A 23,340-nucleotide genomic window follows, 5' to 3' on the forward strand; every position below is an offset into this window, starting at 1 on the left:
GATGGGAAAATGTTTTGTGAGTTGTCTATTGTAAAAGGTAGAGGGGGAAACAAAGATTTGTAGCATTTGACATTGTTAACCACAGCTTCTTGGCATTTTCTCATTCCTGCTTTTCTGTGTGCTGTTCCTCCTACCTGTTTGATGGGCCCTTCCTTTGACTGGTTTCTCTTCCATAGGGCATCTCCTTGGTTCTATTATTGGCCCCTTTCATTTCTATGAAGATGAGAAGTAGTGTGGTATAGTTCCTTGAGAGATGGCATCAGGGTTGGAAGACCTGGGGTCATATCTCATCTCTGGCGTATGTTGGAACATCATTCTTCATAAGTCACTTAACTCCTCAGTATCTTCTGACTATCTCTGACTATAAGTTGCAGAAGAGTTTTCCATCTGCATTGGTTAAAGGGGTTTTCTCATCAGGGAGTTCTTATCCCTATGCAGGTGGATTCCCAAACCCATATTCCACCCCTCTACCTCTCTTCAGTTTTATATTTCCAGGTGCCTGCCAGACACTGCCATGTTCTACCTTGATGTGATAGCACCTCAAGCTCAGCTAAACTCATTGTTTATCTGTAAAACTTGTAATTTTTCCACGTTTTTCTGCTGACATTATCCAAGTTAGCCAGGCTCAAAACCTCGGAGTCTTGTTTGATTCTTTCCTCTCACTCTCCCCTACATCCAAACAATCACCAAATTCTATTGATTCAACTCCTGAAATATCTCTCACATTTATCCCCTTTAAGTCCCCTCCTACCTCTCTGTCACTTTCATATGTACCCACCTTCTATCTAGACAACCTCTACAGCTTCCTAACTGATTTCCTTGTGTCTAATCTCTCCTCTTTTCAGTTCAACCTTCATATAATTGCTGAGGAGCCAATATGACAATATAAAAAGTTCTGGATTTGGAGTCTGAGAAGTTGGGTTCAAATCCCAGCTTTGTGACGTGTTAACTGTATGATTTGGAACAAATGACCACCTTTCTCTTTCTCAGTTTTCTGAGTTGTACAATGAGGATGTTGGACTAGATAGATGACGTAGGTGATTTCTTTGAGTTTTAAATCCTGTAAACCTATCACGTTTCTAATGCATGGATCTGACCATGTCATTCCTGCACACGAAAAATTTCAGCATCTCCTGATCGCATAATATTTACTAAACAAATGTGGTCCTTAGCCTGACAGAACACTTCAGCAATCTGCCTCTAATCTACCCTTTTTTTTTTAGCTTTAATTCACATTAGTCCCTTTCATGTATTCTATTCTCCAATAGTTCCAATGAACTATTTGCCATTTTCCAATCTCATTCTGCCCTGAACATCTCTTCATCATGGAAGACTGTCTCAGCTCACACCCCAAAAGTACTTTCTCTCCCCGGGGTCCTTTTCTTTCTTTTTTTATTGTATTTATTTATTTATTTTTTAGGTTTCCTCATTCATTTCCACAAAATTTTGAGTTCCAATTTTTCTTTCCATCTCTCCCCTCCCTCCACCCCATAATACCTTGCATTCTGATTAACTCTTCCCTCAATATATCCTCCCTTCTATCACATCTCACCCTACCCTTATTCCCATCTTCTCTCTTTTCTTGTAGGGCAAGAAAAATTTCTATACCCCATTACCTGTGTTTCTTATTTCCCAGTTATATGCAATAATAATTCTCAACATTCATTTCTAATACTTTGAATTCCAACTTCTCTTCTTCCATCCCTCCCTATCCATCCCCACTGAAAAGGCAAGCAACTCAATATAGGCTATATATGTGTCATTTTGTAAAAGACTTCCATAATAATCATGTTGTGTAATAGTAACTATATTGCCCTCTGTCTTACCCTGTCCCCCACTTTTTTTATTCTCTCATTTGCCCTTGTCCCTTCCCCAAAGTTTTTACTTCTAGTTCCTCCCTTCTCCCATTTGCCCTCCCTTCTATCATCTCCCTCACCCCACTTGTCCCCTCCTCCCCTACTTTCCTGTAGTGTAAGATAGATTTTCATACCAAATTTAGTGAGCATGTTATTCCCTCCTTAAGCCATACATGAAGAGAGTAAGCTTCACTTTTCCCCTCTCACCTCCTCCCTTTTCTCCTCCACTGATTTTTTTTATCTCTTTTATGAGTTATAGTCTGCCCCATTCCATTTCTCCCTTTATCCTCCAAGTATTTTCCTCCCTCACCCCTTAAATTTTTTATTTTTTTTTCTATGGATATCATCTCTTCTGATTCAACTCAACCTGTACTGTGTGTGTGTGTGTGTGTGTGTGTGTGTGTGTGTGTGTGAGTGTGTATAATCCCTCCACCTATCCAAATACTGAGAAAAGTCTCAAGAGTTACAAATATTATCTTTCCATGTAGGAATGTAAACAATTCAGCTTCAGAAAGTCTTTTATGATTTCTCTTTCCTGTTTACCTTTTCATGCTTCTTTTGCTTCTTGTGTTTGAAACTCAAATTTTCTATTCAGTTTTGGTCTTTTCGTCATGAATGTTTAAAAATCCTCTATATCATTGAATGGCCATTTTTTCCCTTGAAGTATTATACTCAGTTTTGCTGGGTAGGTGATTCTTAGTTTTAATGCCTGGGGTCCTTTTCTCTGATTAGAGCAGGAGAGATTCCTAGAATCTCCCTTTAAGGAGGGTGCCCAGGTCAGCTGTCTTTTCATTTGCTAACAGGCTGCTCTCCTCTGCACTTGTCTCCTCTCCCCAAACACATACACCCCAACCCTCTTCAGTTTTCTTTTGTTTGTTTGTTGTGCTTGGCACAGAGTAAGTACTTAATAGATGTTTGCAAACTAAATGAGTGACACTTCTAAATCATTATACCCACTGTTCCCTGTGCCAAAACATAAGCTCCCCTACTCCCTCACCTTCTCTAACCACTGATATTGCTCTTCCTTTTTAGTCAGTTCAGGGGTCCCCTCCTTTTTCATGCCTTCCTGGTTCTCCCAGCTAGGGATCATCCCTCCCTCCTTGAATTTCTTGGCTTATGTTGACCTACTTGTTTATCTACTCTAACATATTGATTTTAGAAAATTCTCGATCCCAATTTTCTCACTGAAACAAAGGCTCAACTTTTTAATTCCAGTATCCTATGAGTTTTCTTGTATAGCTAAAGGTCACAGAATACTTCTATCTCCAGTTAATAGCGAGTGTCACTCAGAGGGTAATGGAAGTGTCTATGAGAGATGTGAGCAGCTATAATACATTTCCAACAAGAACTACAGAGAGGACTGGCTTTAGGGAAGTCATCAAAGAAATATATGATCAAAAAGAACCATAAGCTGTCACATAGCAAGACTGAAGAATTGATCACTAATGGACAGCCATGTGCATCCCTGGTATCTGCACACTGTCAGTCATTCAATCAACAAGCATTTGTTAAAGGTTTATCATATGCATCTTATTAAGTGCTGAAGATACACAGGAAGAGAAAAAACATCCTTGTCCTAAAAGAGTTTACATTCAAATCGGGGAGAGTACATTCGAACGACAATGTAGGAATAAAATACATACAAAATAAATGGGAGGCAAAAAGTAAAAAGAAGTCAAGGAAGGTCTTGAACTCATTGGCTGGAACCCCTTTGATAACTTTGACAATAGTTAACCCTGAATAACTTATTGGAGGATATGATTAAGAATTACACTAATTAAGCAGGCATAATGAATTGTCATCTGCTTTGTGGGAAGGAATATTGACATCAGTGAGCTCATAGATCCATTTGAGTATTTGAACGTAATTTGCATAATAGTTAATTGTGTGTAGTTCATCTCCCTCCCACCAACTGATTTAATCACAGAAAGCAAGAGATAAACAACAGAACTAAGTTTGGTGATAATGTATAAATAAATTATAAAGACAAATCTATAACCTGTTATTCTTTTACAAAATGTGAAGAAATTTCTCTGATGGAATTAGAAGAGCAGATGGATATTGGCTTACAAAAAATTAGCCAGGGTCATGATGGTCTTTTAAAAACTAAACCTGCCACCTATGGAAAAAATCAAGAAGTGACCTCAAGGAGTGTGAACTTTGGCAGTAGAGAAGAGAGTCAACTGTGGACCCAAGAGAGAATTCACCCAGTCACTTAGGAGTATAAACAGTAACTGTTTCTCTTTTGGCTAAGAACCTTGAGGGTCTTCCTCTCCCAGTTTAATTTTTTTGTTGTTGAAGGGACCATTCCTTGACTACCTTTTTAAAGAGGCCTATTCACTGAATGGGCATTAACTTACTCAAAGTGAGAACCTGTAAAGACCTTAACCAAAAAGGGCCAGGGTCTCTGAATATATCCATCTGCAGTCATCATGATGAATATCTCACCACTGGATCCAGATGGCTCTGGAGGAGAAAATGAGACTGGTGACCTTGCACAGCCCTTCCTCTCTCAAATCAAAGTCAAATGCAAGTCATGTCATCATCTCCCTGATGTCATGGTCCTCTTCCAGCACAAAAGACAAACATAGCAACAACAAGATGTATGGAGAAGAGCAGGCACAGAGAGGTCACCTGAATGACCCACATAGTAGAGATGCTGTGCCTATTACAGAGCAGTGTGAGGACTCCACAAGAGAAGAAGACACTGAGATCCTGCAGTAATGAAAGTATGAATTGTCATGTGTTCCCTACATGCGTGTCTCATTACCAAATAAGGTTTATAGCCACTCTTCCTGCTGAAATTCATGTGTATTTGTGGGAAAGCATTCTCCAGCTTCAGAGAGATAACATTTTGTAGCCACTGTTTTTTACTTAGTAAGCCTAATTTGCCTTACTAATGATTTACTTACTGAGTAAATCATTTTGCTTTGAGCTAATTGTATCTATTAACTGACTATTAAGATACTCAGATAGGGTACTATGTATGTATATAGATCATCTCCTTGATTAAACGGTTAATTCCTTGAGAGTGTGGGCTGTGCCATTTTTCATCTTGGAAAATAAATATTTGAATTTGTTTTAATTTTTCAGAAAACTATTTCAAAATAGGGAAAAGGAAATCATTAGAAGTGATTATGTCCAGGAGAATTGTGCTAAAGGTGAATAAAGTCAGTTATGAAGACAGGAACAGGCACTGAGAACAGAAGATGAGACTGAAAGGTTGAAAAAAATGTATTTATCATGGTCTACACAATCTGAAAATGGGTGTCTGAGAAAAGGATCTTGTGCTTCTCAAGGAACCTTTAGATGGGGCCAAATGAGCCTTTCAGAATAGCTCTAGACAAGAATAGATCATCCTTTACTGAATTTATCCTAGTCTGAACCTGTGATCCTGTGAAGGAACTGCTTTCCCAGAATATACCTAATCTGTGTTTTGGGTAGATTGCTCCAAATGGCTGGAATGAACTAGAAGATAACTTTGGACAACTCTGCTTCACTCTAGGCTGGGGATGGGGAGGCTGGGGATGGGGAGCCTGGATCCTCGAGGCCTCATGTGGCCTTCTAGATCCTCAAGTGTGCCAATTTGACTGGATCTGTTAGGATTCCGGTTCCCCACCCCTGCTCTTGGCCTTTCTAGTGGTTCCTAGGGGAAGATGAAGATGACAACCACTGATTCTTAGGGAGAAAGCTTTTAGAGCCCTTAATATCAAAATCATCTCTCTACTATCCTTCCTTCATCAACAGTCATTAATATAGTTAAGTACCTATTATGGGCCAGGCTTGAAGATTGAACATATAAATAACAAATAGTTTTCTGCCTTCAAGAAGCTTACAATTGAATTATCTCATTAGAGCACTTTTTTTCCTGAAACATGGAGTTTCATCAACTTTGTGGGTGTGTGTTCACCTGGGGAAGGAATGGAGTTTGGGGGAGGTGAAAATGGACTCACCACTTATATCATTCTTTAGATGTGCTTTAAGTCTTTCAAACCACAAGAGTTTGAAAGGTACTTTAGGCCTGTGGAAGAAGAAACTTAGAAAATTATATTGTTGTGACTTGCAAGAAAAAATAACTAGTACTGGAAAACTGGGGTCGATTAATTTGGGGCGGGAGGCAGGTAGGTAGTGCAGCAAAATGCAAAGTGGGGCTGGAGTTAGGAAGACTCACCACCTAGAATAGAGCTCTAGCCCAGAAATCAGGCAGACCAGAGTTAAAATCCAGCCTTAGACACTAGCTGTGTGACTCTGGGCAAGTCACTTACCCTCATTTGCCTCAGTTTCCATACCTGTAAAAGAGGTATGGAACTGGAACTGGAACTGGAGAACTGGAGAACTGGAGAAGGAAATAACAAACTACTGCAGTATCTTCACCAAGAAAACCCAAAATGGACTCACAGAGAGCAGGATACAACTGAAACAACTCAAAAACAACAATTTCCTGGCTCAAAGACCTGATCCCTATCCAATATAGCATACTGCCCTTCAGTGGATGGATATCTTTTAAATAAAAGTTACTTACGTAGTGGTATGGATAAGATAGCTACCAAAAAAAAGAAAGAGAATATGTCATTTTATTCCGTAATCAGTAAAAGGTCTCTGTCCTCCATGGAGGAAGTGTTCCTTATTTGGAGTTAAATGTAATGTCTAATGATATTCAGAAAAGTAATTGACATGGGACTGAAAAACAAAAACAGCAAACAGTACATTAAAAAGATGGAATAATAACAGAAACTCAGGATAATGATGCAGCCAAGGAGCATTAATTGATACACTCAAGCACTCTCAGCTCCCAGAGGGATAGAAATGATTTAAATGCAAATTATTATTATTACTACTACTTATATTGTTGTTATAAATTCATGAAAATAAGACACCTCACTAGCTTAATGCATATATAAAGATGATTGAAATATTTATAAGGTAATTTTTTCCAAAATATTCCATTCCCACCAATGTATTCACTGAGCATATAATGAAAGATAACTGACTAACAAGTTTAAACATTTCTTTAGTTCAAGGAAATGTATTTTCTGTGCTTATTTACCTTGCATAGGTCAGGGTTGGAACTGATCCAGAAATCTGCTATAAGACCTGTTTAACCATTATACCCTGATGGCAATAAAGATTGCCCAGACTGTTGGTTTCCATATCAAAAATCCTGAGAAATTGGAGGGGAATTCTTGGGGGAGAAAAGTTTCTTTTCCTCTTTGTATTTATAAATTCCTCTGCTGCATTTCTAAGAGAATCACTGAAAGGTTATAATAGTTAGTATGGGGATCACAAAAATTCTTACAATATCACAGGGGAAATAAGGTTGTGGCATATAGAGAAACCAAGATTTTTTCACATTTAAAAAAATGTTTATTCATATTCTTCTATTTTATCATTAGTCAAAAAACATCATCCATTAAAAAATTTTTTTAAACTTTTTTTTGAAGTTTTGAGTTCCAAACTGTGTCCTTTCCTTCCCCTCCCTTCCTTTTCCCCCTCCCTGAGATATGAGTAATCAGATATAGGTTATGCATGTGCAATTATGTAAAACATTTCCATATTAGTCATTTTGTACAAGAAGACTTGAATAAAAGGAAAAAATGAAAGAAAAAGTGAAAAATAGCATGCTTCAGTCTCTGGAGACAGATAATATGCTTCACCACTAGTCCTTTGGGACTGTCTTGAATCATTACCTTTCTGAGAATAGCTAAGTCATTCACAGTTCTTCACTGAGCAATATTGCTGTTACTATGTATAATGTTGTGCTAGTTCTGTTCACTTTGCTATGCATCAGTTCATGTAAGTCTTTCCAGGTTTTTCTGAAATCATCCTGCTCATCATTTCTTATAGCACAATAATATTCCATTACAATCATATACACAGCTTGTTTAGCCATTCCCCAGTTGATGGGCATCTCTGTGATGTCCAATTCTTAGCTACCACAGAAAGAGCTGTTATAAATATTTTTGTACAAACAGGTCCTTTTCTCCTTTTTTTGAATGTCTTTGAGTTATAGAACTAGCAATGGTATTGCTGGATCAGAGTATGCACAGTTTTATAGTCCTTTGGCATAGTTCCAAATTGCTCTCTGGAATAAAAACCAAGCATTTTAAATAGCTTTTTAAGTTTATTATTTGTGACAATAATGGAAACATTTGGGGCAAAATACTTCCTGATAGTAGATGATTTGTGGCTTGATGCTATGTTAAAAGATATAGAGCCAGGGCCTAGAACCAATCATGGCTACTACAAAACATTACTTTCTACTCAATTCTGGGGGCATTTAAAAATCACCTATACTACATTCAAAGTATCTGAAGACAAGTGGCAAATATTCTAAGTCCAGAGCATAGGTTTTTTTAAACCATCAAAGTGTGACAATCTCATTTAAGAAATTTTTCTTGGTTTTCTACCTGAATTTGTTTCATAGCCAAATGAAATACTGAATTCCAAGGAAATTGAGGTGTCAAATTATAAAAGAAAACATATGACTAATCTAAGACACTCAATGACAAGCCAAGACTATAATGAGATCATTGAAGATGTCTTAGTGAGAAATCAACCGCAGTTCCAGGGAGGCTAGTCGTCCTGGCAATTTAGCTCAGTTGGAACCAGGGGAAAGATCATGTATTCCAATTGGTAAAACAAAAATCATAAACATTTTTCTACTCTTGTGGTTTAATTGCTGTTGGGATCCCTGGCTGAGAAATTTTCTCTACCTATGCAGGTGAGTAATTTTTGGTTTTAGAGCATTGCCTGGGACACTGAGAAGTTAAACAACTTGACCATGATTAAATAGCCAGTGTATGTCAGATGCAAAAATGAAAACTGCTAGGAATATTATAGCCAAATTCCAGAGTCCCCAGGTCAAGGAGAAAATATTGCAAGCAGCCAGAAAGAAACAATTCAAGTATTGTGGAGCCACAGTCAGAATAAGACAAGATTTAGCAGCTTCTACATTAAAGAGTTGGAGAGCTTAGAATATGATATTCTGGAAGGCAAAAGAAATAGGATTGCAACCAAGACTCATTTACTCAGGAAACTTGAGTATAGTCCTTTGGGTGAAAAATGGACATTCAATAAGTAGAGGAATTTCAAGTATACCTGATAAAAAGACCAGAGCTAAATAGAAAATTTGACTTTACAATATAAGACTCAAGAGAATTATAAGAAGGTAAACAGGAAAGGTAAAATCATAACAGACTAAATTAGGTTAAACTGTTTACATTCCTACATGGGAAGATGATATTTGTAACTCATAAGTCCTTTCTCATTATGAGGGTAGTTAGGAGTATATATAGACAGAGGGCACAGGTATGACTTGAATATGAAGGGATGATATCTAAAAAATAAAATTAAGAGGTGAGAGAGAGGAACATACTGGGAGAAAGAGAAAGGGAGAGGTAGAATGGGGTAAATTGTCTTACACAGAAAAGGCAATAAAAGTTTTTACAGTGGAGGACAAGAGGAGGGACGTGAGGGAGAGCAAATGAACCTTCCTTTCATCAGAATTGATTCCAAGAGGGAATAAGATACACAGCCAATTGGGTGTAGAAAACCTGTCTTACCCTACAGGAAAGTAGGAGGGGAACAGAATAAGAGAAGGGGAGGCATGACAGAAGGGAGGAGAGATTAGGGGGAGGGGTAGTCAGAAGCAAAACCTTTTGATGAAAGGAGAGAGAGAATAGAATAAATGAGGGGATACAATGGAGAAAATGGGGGGAGATTCAGTTAACAATAGTAACTGTGAAAAAAAATTTGAAGCAAGTTTCTCTGAAAAAGGCCTCATTTCTCAAACATATAGAGAATTGAGCAAAATTTTAAAAAATTAGAACCATACCCCAATTGATAAATGATCAAAAGATACAGTCAGGTTTTCAGATAAAGTAATCCAAGCTATCTATATCCATATGAAATGATATTATTGGGGGCAGAGCCAAGATGGCAGAGTAGAAAGACATACCTATAGAAGTTCCCCACTCATACTCTATTAAATACCTATAAAAAATTACTCTAAACAAATCCTAGAGTAGCAGAAGCCACAAAATGACAGAAAGAGATTTCCAGCCCAAGGCAGCCTGGAAGGTCGACTGGAAAGGTCTACTGCACCAGGGTTGGGGAGGAACAAAGCCCACAGGGTACAGCCCAACCTTGGCACCATGACACCAGTAGGAACAGGACTGGCAGCAGCTATGATTCTCCCAAATGCCAAAGAAACCTTCAAAGGTCAGTGAGAAATCTTTTTCACCCGGGTGAGAAGGGAACGTGGTTTGGCCCTGCCAGCAGCAGCCACTATAGTGGCAGCATCCATTTTTGGAGTCCTCCACCTAAAGACCTTGGGGGAATTGAGGAGCTGATCAGATTCTCAGCCCTGAGTGGTGGCCCTGGGAAGAGGAGAAGTACTGGTGTGGTGGAGCTGGAAGCAGTTGTAGAGAGGGAATTCTACTCACAGATGTTGGGCAGAAAAGTTTTTTGTTGCTCCCAGATGAGTACACAGGCCAGGACAAGAGTAAACTCCTCTCCCTTGATTGTGCCACATTGGAGGAACTGAGAACTTACAGGTCCTCAGAATATACCCTCCTCTTGACAAAGGACTCAAAAGGCAAGCAACTGGCTGGGAAAATGTCCAAAAAAGGGGAAAAAATAAGACTATAGAAGGCTACTTTCTTGGTAAACAGATATTTTGTTCCATCTTTTTGGGAGGAAGAACAATGCATACCATCAGAGGAAGACACAAAAGTAAAGGCTTCTGCATCTAAAACTTGCAAAATAAATATGCAATGGTCTCAGGGCATGGAAGAACTCATAAAGGATTTTGAAAATCATGTAAGAGAGGTAGAGAAAAAATTGGGAAGAGAAATGAGAGCAATGCAAGAAAATCATGAAAAGTAAGTCAACAGTTTGCTAAAGGAGACACAAAAAAATACTCAAGAAAATAATACCTTTAAAAATTGGCTAAATCAATTGGCAAAAGAGGTCCACAAAGCCAATGAGGAGAAGAATGCTTTAAAAAGCAGAATTAGCAAAATGGAAAAGGAGGTTCAAAAGCTCACTGAAGAAAATAGCTCTTTAAAAATTGGAATGGAGCAGATGAAAGCTAATGACTTTATGAGAAACCAAGAAATTATAAACCAAAACCAGAAGAACAAAAAAATAGGAGATAATATGAAATATCTCATTGTAAAAACAATTGACCTGGAAAATAGATCCAGGAGAGATAATTTTAAAATTATGGGACTACTTGAAAGCCATGATCAAAAAAAAAAAAAGAGCCTAGACATCATCTTTCATGAAATTATCAAGGAAAACTGTGCTAGTCTTCTAGAACCAGAAGGCAAAACAAATATTGAAACAATCCACTGACCATCTCCTGAAAGAGATCCAAAAAAGAGAAACTCCTAGGAATATTGTAGCCAAATTCCATGGTTGCCAGGTCAAGGAGAAAATATTGCAAGCAGCTAGAAAGAAACAATTCTAGTATTGTGGAGCCATAATCAGAATAAAACAGGATTTAGCAGCTTCTACATTAAAGAACTGGAGAACTTAGACTATGATATTCTGAAAGGCAACGGAAATAGGATTAAAACCAAGAATCACCTACCTAGAAAAACTGAGTATAATACTTCAGAGGAAAAAAATGATCATTCAATGAAATAGAGGACTTTCAAGCATTATTGATGAAAAGACCAGAGCTGAATAGAAAATTTAACTTTCAAACACAAGAATCAAGAGAAACATGAAAAGGTAAACAGGAAAAAGAAATTGTGAGGGACTTACTAAAGTATAATTGTTTACATTCCTACATGGAAAGATAATATTTGTAACTCTTGAAACTTTTTTCAGTATTTGGGTAGTTAGGGATTACACACACACACACACACACACACACACACACACGTACACAGACAGAGAGCACAGGGTGAGTTGAATAGGAAGGGATGACAACTAAAAATAAAATTAAAGGGTGAGAGAGGAATATATTGGGAGGAGAAAGGGAGAAATGGAGTGGGGCAAATTATCTGTCATAAAAGAGGGGAAAAAAGCTTTTTCAAAGGAGGGAAAAAGTAAGGAGGTGAGAGGGGAAAAGTGAAGCTTACTGTCATCACATTTGGCTTAAGGAGGGAATAACATGACACTCAATTTGGTATGAAAATCTATCTTACACTACAGGAAAGTAGGGGAGAAGTTGATAAGTGGGGTGGGGGGATGATAGAAGGGAGGGCAAATAGGAGGAGGGAGCAATTAGAAGTAAACAGTTCTAGGGGAGGGACAAGGTCAAAAGAGAGAATAGAAGAAATGGGGGGCATGATAGGGTGGAGGGAAATATAGTTAGTCTTACACAACATGACTTTTATGGAAGTCATTTGCAAAACTACACATATACAGCCTATATTGAATTGCTTGCTTTCTCAGTGGGGATGGGGAGGGAGGGAGGGAGGGAGAGAAGTTGGAACTCAAAGTTTTAGCAACGAATGTTGAGAATTGCTTTGCATACAACTGGGCCTCCTAAGTGTACATGAGACAGTGGCATGAATAAAACTGGAATCCAGAGCTTCTGATTCCTAGTCCAATTGTCTTCACAGTGTAGCTTGCCTTATAAGCACAGTACTACTTATTCCACAGTGATGACCCCAGCATGCCATTTTCTCCTTTTCCTTTCTTAATTGTTCCCTACTCCTTACTCTTCCCTGCAACCCCTCATAATTTTTGCAGGATGCTTCCTTCCTAAATTTAAAAGGTTCATTGTATGGCCCTGATGTAAGCCTTTGGGAAAAAGGATGTAGTAGAAACCTGATGCTGTAAATCAATAAATAAAACTAATTCATGAGCATGGCTTTTGCATAGAACAGCAAAGAACAAAAAAAGATTTTTTAAAAAGCCTGGAGAAGTACTTTAAGGTAAGATGAAAGGCATTCCAGAAAATATATGTAACTTGATATAAGTAACTCAGGGAAAGCAAACACATGGGGGAAAATGTACCAGTGCACGTTTTCAGAATAAAAAGGAAAAAAATGACAAGTGTTATTTACTGAGGGCACAAAGATTCATTCAGTGTTCCACTCAACCTTCAGTAGCTCTTCTAAGCCCAGGAAAAAAATTAGAGCATTGAAGCTAATAACTTTCCATTCTTAACAAGAACTGATGAAACCCACTTCAACATCTCCATTAGGGAAAAAAATCGTGTTCTGCCAAAGTTCTTTTAGTAATATTAAACTTAGAGTAGTCAGTACAGTTGAGACTGTACCAAGCTTAGGATTTTATTTCTTAAAAATATCCTTTCTTTTGGTGTATTGTATGCCTAAGATCAATATGGAGGCAGAAAGAAGAAAATCATGCTGATTCAAATAAAGAGACAGGAAAAGGTAGAAGGGGAAAGTTTTGTAGACATTTAAGAAAGAAAAAGGAGGAACTTGGAAAAATAAGTGCTTATCCATGGGCTAAGGCATCATCTTTAGATGAACCTATTTATATCCAACAATAATACCCTGTTTCCAAAGCCTGCCCTAAAGGCACACAAACTAATTTAGCAGAAATGTAGTTTCTCAAGTAACAAAAGACCCAAAGGACAAGAGGTGCAATCTCAACTGCATCCGGGATATCTCAGAGATCCCCTTTTGCAAAATTTCATTGTATATACAGTACCCTACCTCCTTCCTCACTCCCAAATTTTGAGGATAAACAGCACCTTAAAGGGCAGTGAACTAACTCTTTCACAGTGCAGGGCCTTCTGAAAGGATATTAAACTTAATGGATTCAGATGAAGACTTCTCTTAGGAAACTCCCAGAAAGGTCACAGACAAACCTTGTAAGTGCCTGGAAAGTGACTTGGAAAGACCCAAACCTTGAAGAGTTTATGTAAACTGACTGCATCGAAGGAGCTCACTCTTTTAACATTTTCTGCAATTTTAGTGAAGCATTGACTCAGAATTGCTGTGAAATGTAAACCAGTTTTCAGTTCAAGCTGGTTTCTGGGTCTTCGCTAATTATAAAGACTCATGTTTGAATAATGTTCCTGAAACTATTATTAATGGATCTGAGTAGAATTGCCTCCGGTATTTTGTGCTTGAATTCTCCTTCTATTTGACTTGGACAAATTCCCTTTTCAGATTTATGATACATTACTTTCCTTTACTCACTCTGTGGTCCAGAGCAACTGGCCTTTTTGTTGTTTGTCACACGTAATGACATAATTGCTCTGGACCATCTCCAGTGGTCATGATCTATATCTGGCTGATGGACTCAGATGGCTCCAGAGGAGAAAGTGAGGCTAGTGACTTTGCACAGCCCTCCCTCACTTAAATCCAATTCACTTGCAAGTTATGCATCACCTTCCTGATGCCATGGTCCTCTTACAGGATAAAGGACAAACACGTAATGAGGTAGTTAGGTTGTAAAAAGGTATAATGCTAGGTTTGAAATCCGAAAACTGGAATTCAAATCCTCCCTCAGACACTTAGTTGTATGACTCTGGGCAAATTACTTAACCTCCCCCAGCCTCAGTTTACTCATCTGTACAGGGAAAAGGATAGACTCAGTGACCTTTAAGATTTATTTTTTAGCTCTAAGTGTACAACATTGGCTGTTTCTTTGTAATTTGGCAGAGGTTTTCCCCACCTTCCTCACCCCCATGCCTGATATCCTTCCTTACCTCTACCTTAGACTCCCTAACGTCCTTTAAATCTCAGCTGAAACACCATGAGACCTTTCCTGATCCTCCCATATAATCTTCCCACTTACTGTCATCTCTCTCAGTTATCTTGCCTTTATTTTGTAAATGCTTATATTTTCATATGTCTCCCTCAGTAGAACGTACACTGTTTAAAAGCAGTTTAACTATTTAATTTTTGTCTTGTACCTCTTGTACTTAACACAGTGCCTGACACATGGCAGGAACCAAATAAATAGTTGTCGATTGACAGAATTCAAATTATCTTTGAGATGTACTTCAAATACTCCCAACATAATCTGGGGAATATTTTGCATTGCCTTTTCCCTTAACAACACTTCAAGAACTTGGTCATTTGATCTTCTCCAGCCTATGACTGGAATCATGGGTCAGTTTGGGGCACCACATTTTAGAAAGAACATGGACAAATTAGAGCATATCCAAAGGAGGGCAATTAGCATAATGAGAGACCTCCAAAGTATAAAATATGAATATAGTTTAAAGGACCTGGGGATGCTCAGCCAGCTTTTGGGACAATACAATCCTTAACCTTAAATACTGAAAGGGTTATTATTTGATAGCTGGATCGGCCCCAAAGGGAATAACTAGAAGCAATGCGTAGAAGAAAGTTGCAAAGAAGTTGGATAACATCTCATGTTGAGATTTCAGCTCATTTCTACCTAATGATTAGAATTGTTTCAAAATGGAGAAATGGCTCAACTTGGGGAAATACTGAGTTTCTTATCATTGGGGATTTTAAGGAGAAGCTGGGTGATCCTTTGGCTCAAGTGCTGTGGGACAGACTTGTGTTTCTGATTCTAAGATTCTATCATTATACAAGTCATGAGACTGGACAAGGTTGTTTCTGAGATTGTCTCAGGGATTCCATGGTTTCTAAGTGTGCTCAGGAAAGGTAACTCAAAACATCAAATTTTATATCAACCAGGGCTGAATCCCTACTACAAAATGATTCAATAAACAGTGTTTTGGTTACCATTAGGATAACCGTCAGTATAATTTGGTTAAAATCACCAAACTTTAGGTTGTAATAAGAAAGTAAAGAGACAAGTTACACAACTTCTCTTCACATACAATTAGAGTCAAAAGAAGATTACAATATTAATTTTCTTTCTTTCAACAAGCCTTCAATAAACACCTACTGTGTGTCAGGCCTTGAAGAGAGCAAGACAAAACCAAAACAGTCCTTACCATTGATAAGCTTCTATCTTACTGACCATATATTCTAAGTGATACCCCAAAAGGAATCCCCACTATATCATACCTGACAAGTAGCTACCTTTATCCAAGAAAGGGGTACCTATCAGCTCCAAAAGCATGCCTTTCCACTTATGGACAGCTCTAGTGGTTAAATTTTTCCTAATATCAAGGCTAAATGTGTTTTCCCCCCAAAAAATCACTACCAATGAAAGTGCCTTATAATTTTGCCTGTCTTTAATTGACAGCAGAATGTAAATGTATTTAGATTTAGCATAATGATAAATTCAAAATTATATTCAAGTGCCATGCTATTTTATGCAAATGTAAAACTCAGTCATTCTTGCCCGGTTTACTATGGGAGATTTGCAATAGGACAAGGACAAGAGACTTGAAGACATGGGGAAGTCACAGTCTGCACTGGTGGAGGCAGGAACTACATCAATGAGATCACAGATCTGGTATAATAGAAATAACATAGACTTTGGAACAAGAGAGGTTGGGTCCAAATCTTCAGAGTGCCACTTACATCCTGTGTGACCTTGGTCAATTTAGCCTTTCCAGACTTTCTAGGTGCCTCGTCTCTTAAAGGAGGCAATTGGATTGGACGCCCTCTAAGGTCTGTCCAGCAAAAAGTCTATGATCCATGAAAGTAGAATTCAATATTTTCAATTTTTAATTTAAAATTTTTATTTTAAAAAATTGCTATGCTTGTGGACAGGTGGGTAAGATCTGACGTTTTCTTCCTTGGCTGCTTTTCACTACTTTATTTTTATTTGCTTTAGAATGAGTGCCCCATTCTGTCAGGTTCATTCTGGCATGAAAGCTGCTCATCCACTTTGGTGTCTACCTGGCACTCAACTCTCACCTGTGGCTCCAAGGGGCTGTAGCATGAGCAGCAGCCACACTCCAATAAAACTGTTGGCAGATGGGAAACCAGTTGGTGAGTTAGGGGAGTGTCTAGCATGTGAAGACATCCCTAGAATGGGCAGATGAGAACAATTTGTACCATGAAGGAGGCTGAAACAGGTGCTATGGAGCTCTTAGAGCTTAGTTAGACATCAAAGACAACAAAGTCATCCACTACATAGGGAACCACTGCCAGTCATCCTGACCTTTATCTTACCACTAGACTTTATGACTCTGCAAGAGAGAGGCTGATGATTTTGTGCAACTCTGCCTCACTTAAATCCAATTAAGACATCACCCTTATAAAGTTATTGGTCCTCTTAGATAACAAAGGATGAATGACAATTACGGCATTTAATCATAAAATGTACAAGTGATTCTAGAGTCCCATGCTACTTTTATTTGTTTCCTATTAATTGTATGTATCTAAATTAAACAGAATAAAGTATGATGAAATAAAGCTAGTCAGTTGGTCTTCCTATAACTAAGAAATGAAAATAAACTTTTTGCTAAGAAATATTTTCTTATTTGAAGCATTTTTGATGGCCTGTTTTTGATTTCTAAAGAGCAAAGAATACAATTAAATCCCGCTGAAAAAGGTTTTCCTGCATGAGAGATTGGGTTATCTATGAGTCAGAGCTTGTCTCCTATTTTTGAGTTCATCTGAAATTCCTGTTTCGACATTCAGCTTGAACTCAATCAAATGTAAACCCTTCAGAAGAATTTCATGAGAGCAAGAGTTGTTTTCACTTTTGTCTTAGCATTCCTAGTAACTGGCATCCTTTGTTGTAATTGTTTAGTTGTGTCTGACTACAGGCTTTTCTGACCTAAGGGGTTCATCATCATGGCTTTTCTTTATTTAATTTACTTATTTATTTTTAGCATTTTTAATGCTGTCCATGGGGTTTACTTGGCAAAGATACTGGAGTGGTTTGCCATTCTTTCCCCAGTCTTATGCAGGCAAAGGTTAAGTGACATGCCCAAGGTCACATAGCCAGTAAATGTCTAGATCAGATTGAATTCTGATCTTCCCAACTCTAAGCCCAGGGTTCTATCCATTGTGCCACCTAGATGTTCTAGCAACATGTATAGTACTTAATAAATGCTTTTTGAATTAAATTGACTATACCTTGTTTCAGATGACCTGTCTTTTACAGTTGTATGAGTCTCCTAATTATAATTGTATGGGGCATCATAGTGGGGTAGCATGGGGTGGTACTTTGAGTACCAGACTTGGAGTCTAGAAGACTTGGGTTTAAGGTTCACCTCAGGTATGAGCTATGTAATCCTGGGCATATCACTTAGGTCTTATTTTCCACATCTGTAAAAAAGAGTGGGTTGTGCTAAGTTGCTTTGAACATTACTTCTGGCTTTAAATTTTTGCTTCTATGGTCCTACTTCACTGGGCTCTGAAATCAGAGACTAATTCTTCCCTTTCTGTTCTTTAGGATATTACAATATAATTATATAGAGAGCTTACTGAGGGGAGGGAACTTTGGGGGAAGAGGACAGAAATACAAGGAAGAGGGCTCTTCAATGACTTTTATGAAAAGAGGTGCTATCACCCTGCATATTTTGGTTATGGTCACAGAAATGCAGAATCTTTTCTCCACTACCTTCAGAGGGAGTCATAGCTTACATTTCATTATCACCTGTACCTGTGCTACCACCATGAGCTTACACTTGCAATCTGAAATTCTCCTCCTTGATTAAAATTTTCAATCCTTCTAATTCTTTCTGCATTAATCTTCCTAAGCCTATTACTAAAGCAAAAAAGATTTATTGATGCTTTTCTATGTTGCAATCCTTTCTAGACAGTTCTATTCACCTCTACTTCCACCCTGCTCACATAGAATTAAAGTCTTTTTAAAAGAGAACATTTTTAACTCATACATGGAGAATTTTATCCATGTTTATTTATGATAAGCCTCAAGTAAGACATATGGTGCCTGAGAAAAGTCTTATTGTGCCTACCCACCCCATCATCACCATTTCCCAGTGTTTTTGTACAGGTAAATTTCAAGAAAAGTGCTAAAAAGAAAAAGAAATCACAAAATATGGAGCCTAAAGGAAATGTAGGAAAGGAGAGGAGAATGCCACTCAGATTGCCTTGGTGATCCAGGTTGGAGAGCATATATAGGCTGATTATATAGAAACTCAAAGCTCCAGAAACACCAAGAGCCCCAGACAGCAGGAGCTGTGTGCATGCTCCATGTGTGGAGTAGCTTCTGCGTTTACTTCATCCCTTTACCATCTTAGGATGAGACCATAGAGATTGAACCTACTATGAGTTCAGTTCAAGTCTGGCAACGTGATAACTAGATATTTACTCACCCAGATTTCAGGCCAGAAATTTCTGCCCACCACTCTGTAGGGTTCAGAAGAAGTTGATGACACTGTCCCTACACTGACACCAGTTCAATTATAAAAGGACTTTAAAATGTGGGGCTCCTGATCAATTGGTTCTACCAATTCTATATCTGGAAAAATCCTACCTTCTGTCCCTTTATCCCTGTGATTTAGGGTTCATCTTTGGGGGCAGAAATCCCTTGCCCTGTTTCCTTTCATTCCCATCCCTATTCAGTTCAATCCTTTCCCTCCATAGTCCCTGTCCTTCCCTGCTACCCTTTTCCATTTTATCTATTATTTATATATCATTTTATTTCAATAAAAGTTGAGGGTAAGAGGGAAAGACATGGATTATCCTTTGTAACTTCCAAAAGCCTGAAGCATAGCAGGTTATAACTAACATAGCATGACCTCTAAGTGGAAGAAATGCTTGCAATGTGCCTAATGGAAAACATAATACAAATTCTCCTGAGAAAGCTAAGAAATGGGAAGATTTGAACAAAATACCAGAAAAGAGAAAAATGGAAAATGGATATGGATTCAGGAAGCTGCTCTGCATCTGTCAGTAGGTAGGTGGCACAAAGGATAGAACACTGTGTCCTGAGCTAGGAAGAGGTAAGTTCAAATCCAGCGGCCACACAACCCTGGACATGTCTTACTTAACATTTGCCTGCCTTGTTTTCTCCAGATGGAAAATGGAGATTAAAAAGTACATCTACCTTCCAAGGTTTTGAGGATTAAATGAGATAATATTTATAAATTGCATAGCACAGTAAGCTTCTACACTCCTTGTTTCTCACCTTGCTGCCAAAGGAGGGAAGCAGAAGAAATGTTCAAAGAAATGATGTTGAATTTGACCCAGAGAACAATGGAAAAGTTCATGGAGAACACAAACAGTTGGTCATGTTACATAGGATGAATTAATTATTCAAGAGAAATACCATGAAGAAGCTACACATGACACGTATGACCAGACAATGTGAAGTCACATAGCAAGACGGAGGGATAATCCATAGAAAGCTCATGTGTTTCACTGGTATCCATGCTACAAGAAGAGAACATGAGGAAGGCCTTCTGAATGTTGGATAAGTACTATGGGATGGATAGGAATGAATCTGCCGCAGTGGCCTGAATCCTACTGGCAAGAGTATCAACACTGAGGAGCTCATCAATCTGCTAATGTATTGGAAGCAAACAAATAACAATGATAATTATAATAATAACAATAACATTTAATAAAATATTTGAAGGTTTGCAAGGCAATATACACTTATTATTTCGTTTCTCATAAGAATGTGTTTTTGAGGCCGAGAGAAGTTAAGGGACTTGTAAAGAGTCACACATCTTTGTGCTATGCTAGAAGAAGACTCTACAGTTGACTCCATAGTGGCATTTCAAGATGTAGCCACTGATTGCCAGATATAGTAGTTGCCAAGAGCTAAAATCAGCAGACCTGGGGCTGAATACTGGCTCTTCTGCTTCCTCTCTATGTAACCATAGATGAGTCACCTTATCCCTCTGGGCTCCAGTTTCCATAGCTATAATACAAGAGCATTAGATTCAATGGCCACTAAGATCCCATTCTAGGGACATGCTCTGAGGTTTGCGAGAGCTTGATTATGACATTTTCACTATGAGCATTTACACTTTGGAAATTAGCAAACCTTTCAAATCAGAGTTTGCTTTATTGTTTTGTTAATTTTCTAAATTTAAGAAAATAATGGGGAAAATGTAATGCAGACTAAATTTAAAAGTGTGTCATGGCCCTGGAGTCAGAAGGACCTGACATCAGATCCGGTATCAGACACGTACTAGCTGTGTGACCCTGGGCAAGTCACTTATCCCTGATTGCCTCAAAAAAAAAGTGTGTTGTAGGAATGTTATTGGTTTTTATTTTTGTTGTTGTTTTTCTCTGGAGATTCAATTGTTAAATACTTATCAGCAGACCCTGAACATTTTTAAATTATATTTCTCTGACCCTAAGAAGTAGGAAGACAGTATTTCTGTGACTTAAGTCAAGTCTGCCTCAATGGAGCAAAACCCAGCCTATGGGCAATCTTTTGAAAGGAGGAATAAAAAGTATTGAGAGCAGCTCAGTGCCTAGGGGCTTTTGCCTTTTGTCTCTTTCTGACAAAGCTGATGGAAAGAACTGCCTTAAAACAGACTTCCATGTTTGTATTCTTGTTTTATAACATTTATTGTATCTCTAGTGCCTTTGGAATTCTTGCTTTTTCAATATAACATGAACAATAGAAGGAAGCATTATGTAACTTCTTTCTAATTAGATGACTCTTAACAATGACACTATTGGCATCATTTTTATAACAGTATTCTAGAACCTATTTGCATGTAATGTCTTTTTCTTTGTATTATTCATAGTTACAAAAATAGTCTTTTAAAGAGGCATTTTTATTATCTAGAATTTACTTTATTTGCACAGTAACATCAACTAATATTACACTGAAAAAAAAAACAACCTTTACCCACTATAAGGCAAGAAGTTGTTTCTATCAATAAGGGACCAAAGCAAATTTTTCAAATATCAACTGTGAAAGTCACAGCTGATGTAGCATTTACTTTGAGCTAAACAGTGGTAGGAGAGGGAGGGAGGGAGGAAGGGAAGGAAGGAGGAAGGGAAAGAGACATACATACATACATACTATATATATATAGAGAGAGAGAGAGAGAGACAGAGAGAGACAGAGAGACAGAGAGACAGAGAGAGACAGAGAGACAGAGACAGAGACAGAGACAGAGACAGAGAGACAGAGAGACAGAGACAGAGACAGAGACAGACAGACAGACAGACACAGAGAGAGAGAGACAAAGAGACAAAGACAGAGAGAGAGAAGTTGACCAGCGTAGCTCCTCTAAAGAAGTCACTGGGCATAGACTCAAATAAATTGGATAAAGGATCTGAGCATATAAAATTTTGCTTTTCCAGTTCTGATGCAAGGGGCACCAAATATATACCACGATTATTGATCTCCCCCTGCCACAAGAATAACAATCAGAAACACCAGAGAAATCAATACCAACTGTTTAACTGTGCAAAGCACTTGAAATGCATAAAAGTGTGGGCTAGTTGCCAAAAAATATATTGATATGGTGCATGAAAATAGTTGTTCTTAACCAGAGGCACTGGCCCTGTGACTTCCCAGCATAATTTTAAAAAAATATTGTGGTGAACTCAACTTTTGCCATTTCATTTTTCTATTTAATTCTGGGAATGATAAAGAGAGAATTTTTTATATTTAAAAAAAGTTGCCATTTGGAAGTGGTTAGCTTAGTATCTTCTGGTGTTTTTCCGAAAATGTTCTGTCAGGGGTGATCTGGCTATTTCTGGCGTGGCAGCTTGATAGAAGTTAGGTAACCGGATGTCATAGCGATAGCCTTTGCCTATGTGTACCCTGTCATTCAAGGCATAGAGTTTGTCAGCAATATCACTGCCAATTAATACAGAAAACAGGCGGGAGATGAAACGATGCTGAGCAAAGAGCAAATACAGTTTCTTTCGCCTCCAAGCCACGTACCGACAGTCTGTCTCTGCTATGAGGGTTACCTGCAAAACATAAGATCACAAAAAAGCAGATTAAAGGAACCAAATATAAACATTTGCGCATACCATCGACTTGGTTTTGTTGGCATCAGAAAAGAAAACCATGCTACCATTTTATTTCCACTGTTCTTCATTTAATTCCCTTTTAAATTTCAGAACAGAATTTGGTAATCTACAACATATTGCAAAAGAGTGTGTGTGTGTGTGTGTGTGTGTGTGTGTGTGTGTGTGTGTGTAAGGGTGGCGCTGTTATGAGTTATTAAGTATCCAAAATGACCACAGCTACTGAGAATTTAATAAGATGTTCTGTGTTTTAGAGACTTCTGGCCCTGCTGTGATTTAAAACCATGGATCCCAACCCCTTGGCTGAATTATCAGGTCTATGAATCCACATGCGAATCCATAAAATCCTTCCCTACACAGGATACATAATGTCTTCTATATTTTTCAAATATATGTAAATGTTATCATGATTAATAAAATAAATTCATTTAAAGACATAACTGATTCCATCTTATATTTCTGTCATATACACACATACATGTGTGTATACATATATATGTATATGCACACATATATATGCTGACAGTGTATGCACATATATATGCATGTATGTACATATATATATATTTCCAAACAGCAGATGCTAATAGTATAATTATCATATTGAGGGGGAAGAAGCAATTTGTACAATTTAGACTTAAAAGATCCTTGTCAAACAAATTGCCTTATGTTAACCAAAATACATACTATAATATAATTAAGACTGAAAATAATGAGAAATATAAATA

The 23,340-nt window shown here is 37.9% G+C and overlaps 1 protein-coding gene across 3 annotated transcripts in view; it reads right to left on the reverse strand.

Moving 5' to 3' along the window:
- Positions 1-18,537: 18,537 nt before the first annotated feature.
- The window catches only part of POPDC3 (popeye domain cAMP effector 3), a 34,472-nt gene continuing 29,669 nt past the window's right edge, over positions 18,538-23,340 (reverse strand). For all 3 annotated transcript variants that reach the window (XM_072642949.1, XM_072642947.1, XM_072642948.1), the window contains one exon: positions 18,538-22,552. In XM_072642949.1, the coding sequence (XP_072499050.1) occupies positions 22,277-22,552 (276 nt within the window). In that variant the 3' untranslated portion in view covers positions 18,538-22,276. The remainder of the gene's footprint in view (positions 22,553-23,340) is intronic.

The sequence above is a fragment of the Notamacropus eugenii genome, chromosome 2 (genome assembly GCF_028372415.1).
Source record: "Notamacropus eugenii isolate mMacEug1 chromosome 2, mMacEug1.pri_v2, whole genome shotgun sequence".
Classification (NCBI taxonomy): Eukaryota; Metazoa; Chordata; class Mammalia; order Diprotodontia; family Macropodidae; genus Notamacropus; species Notamacropus eugenii.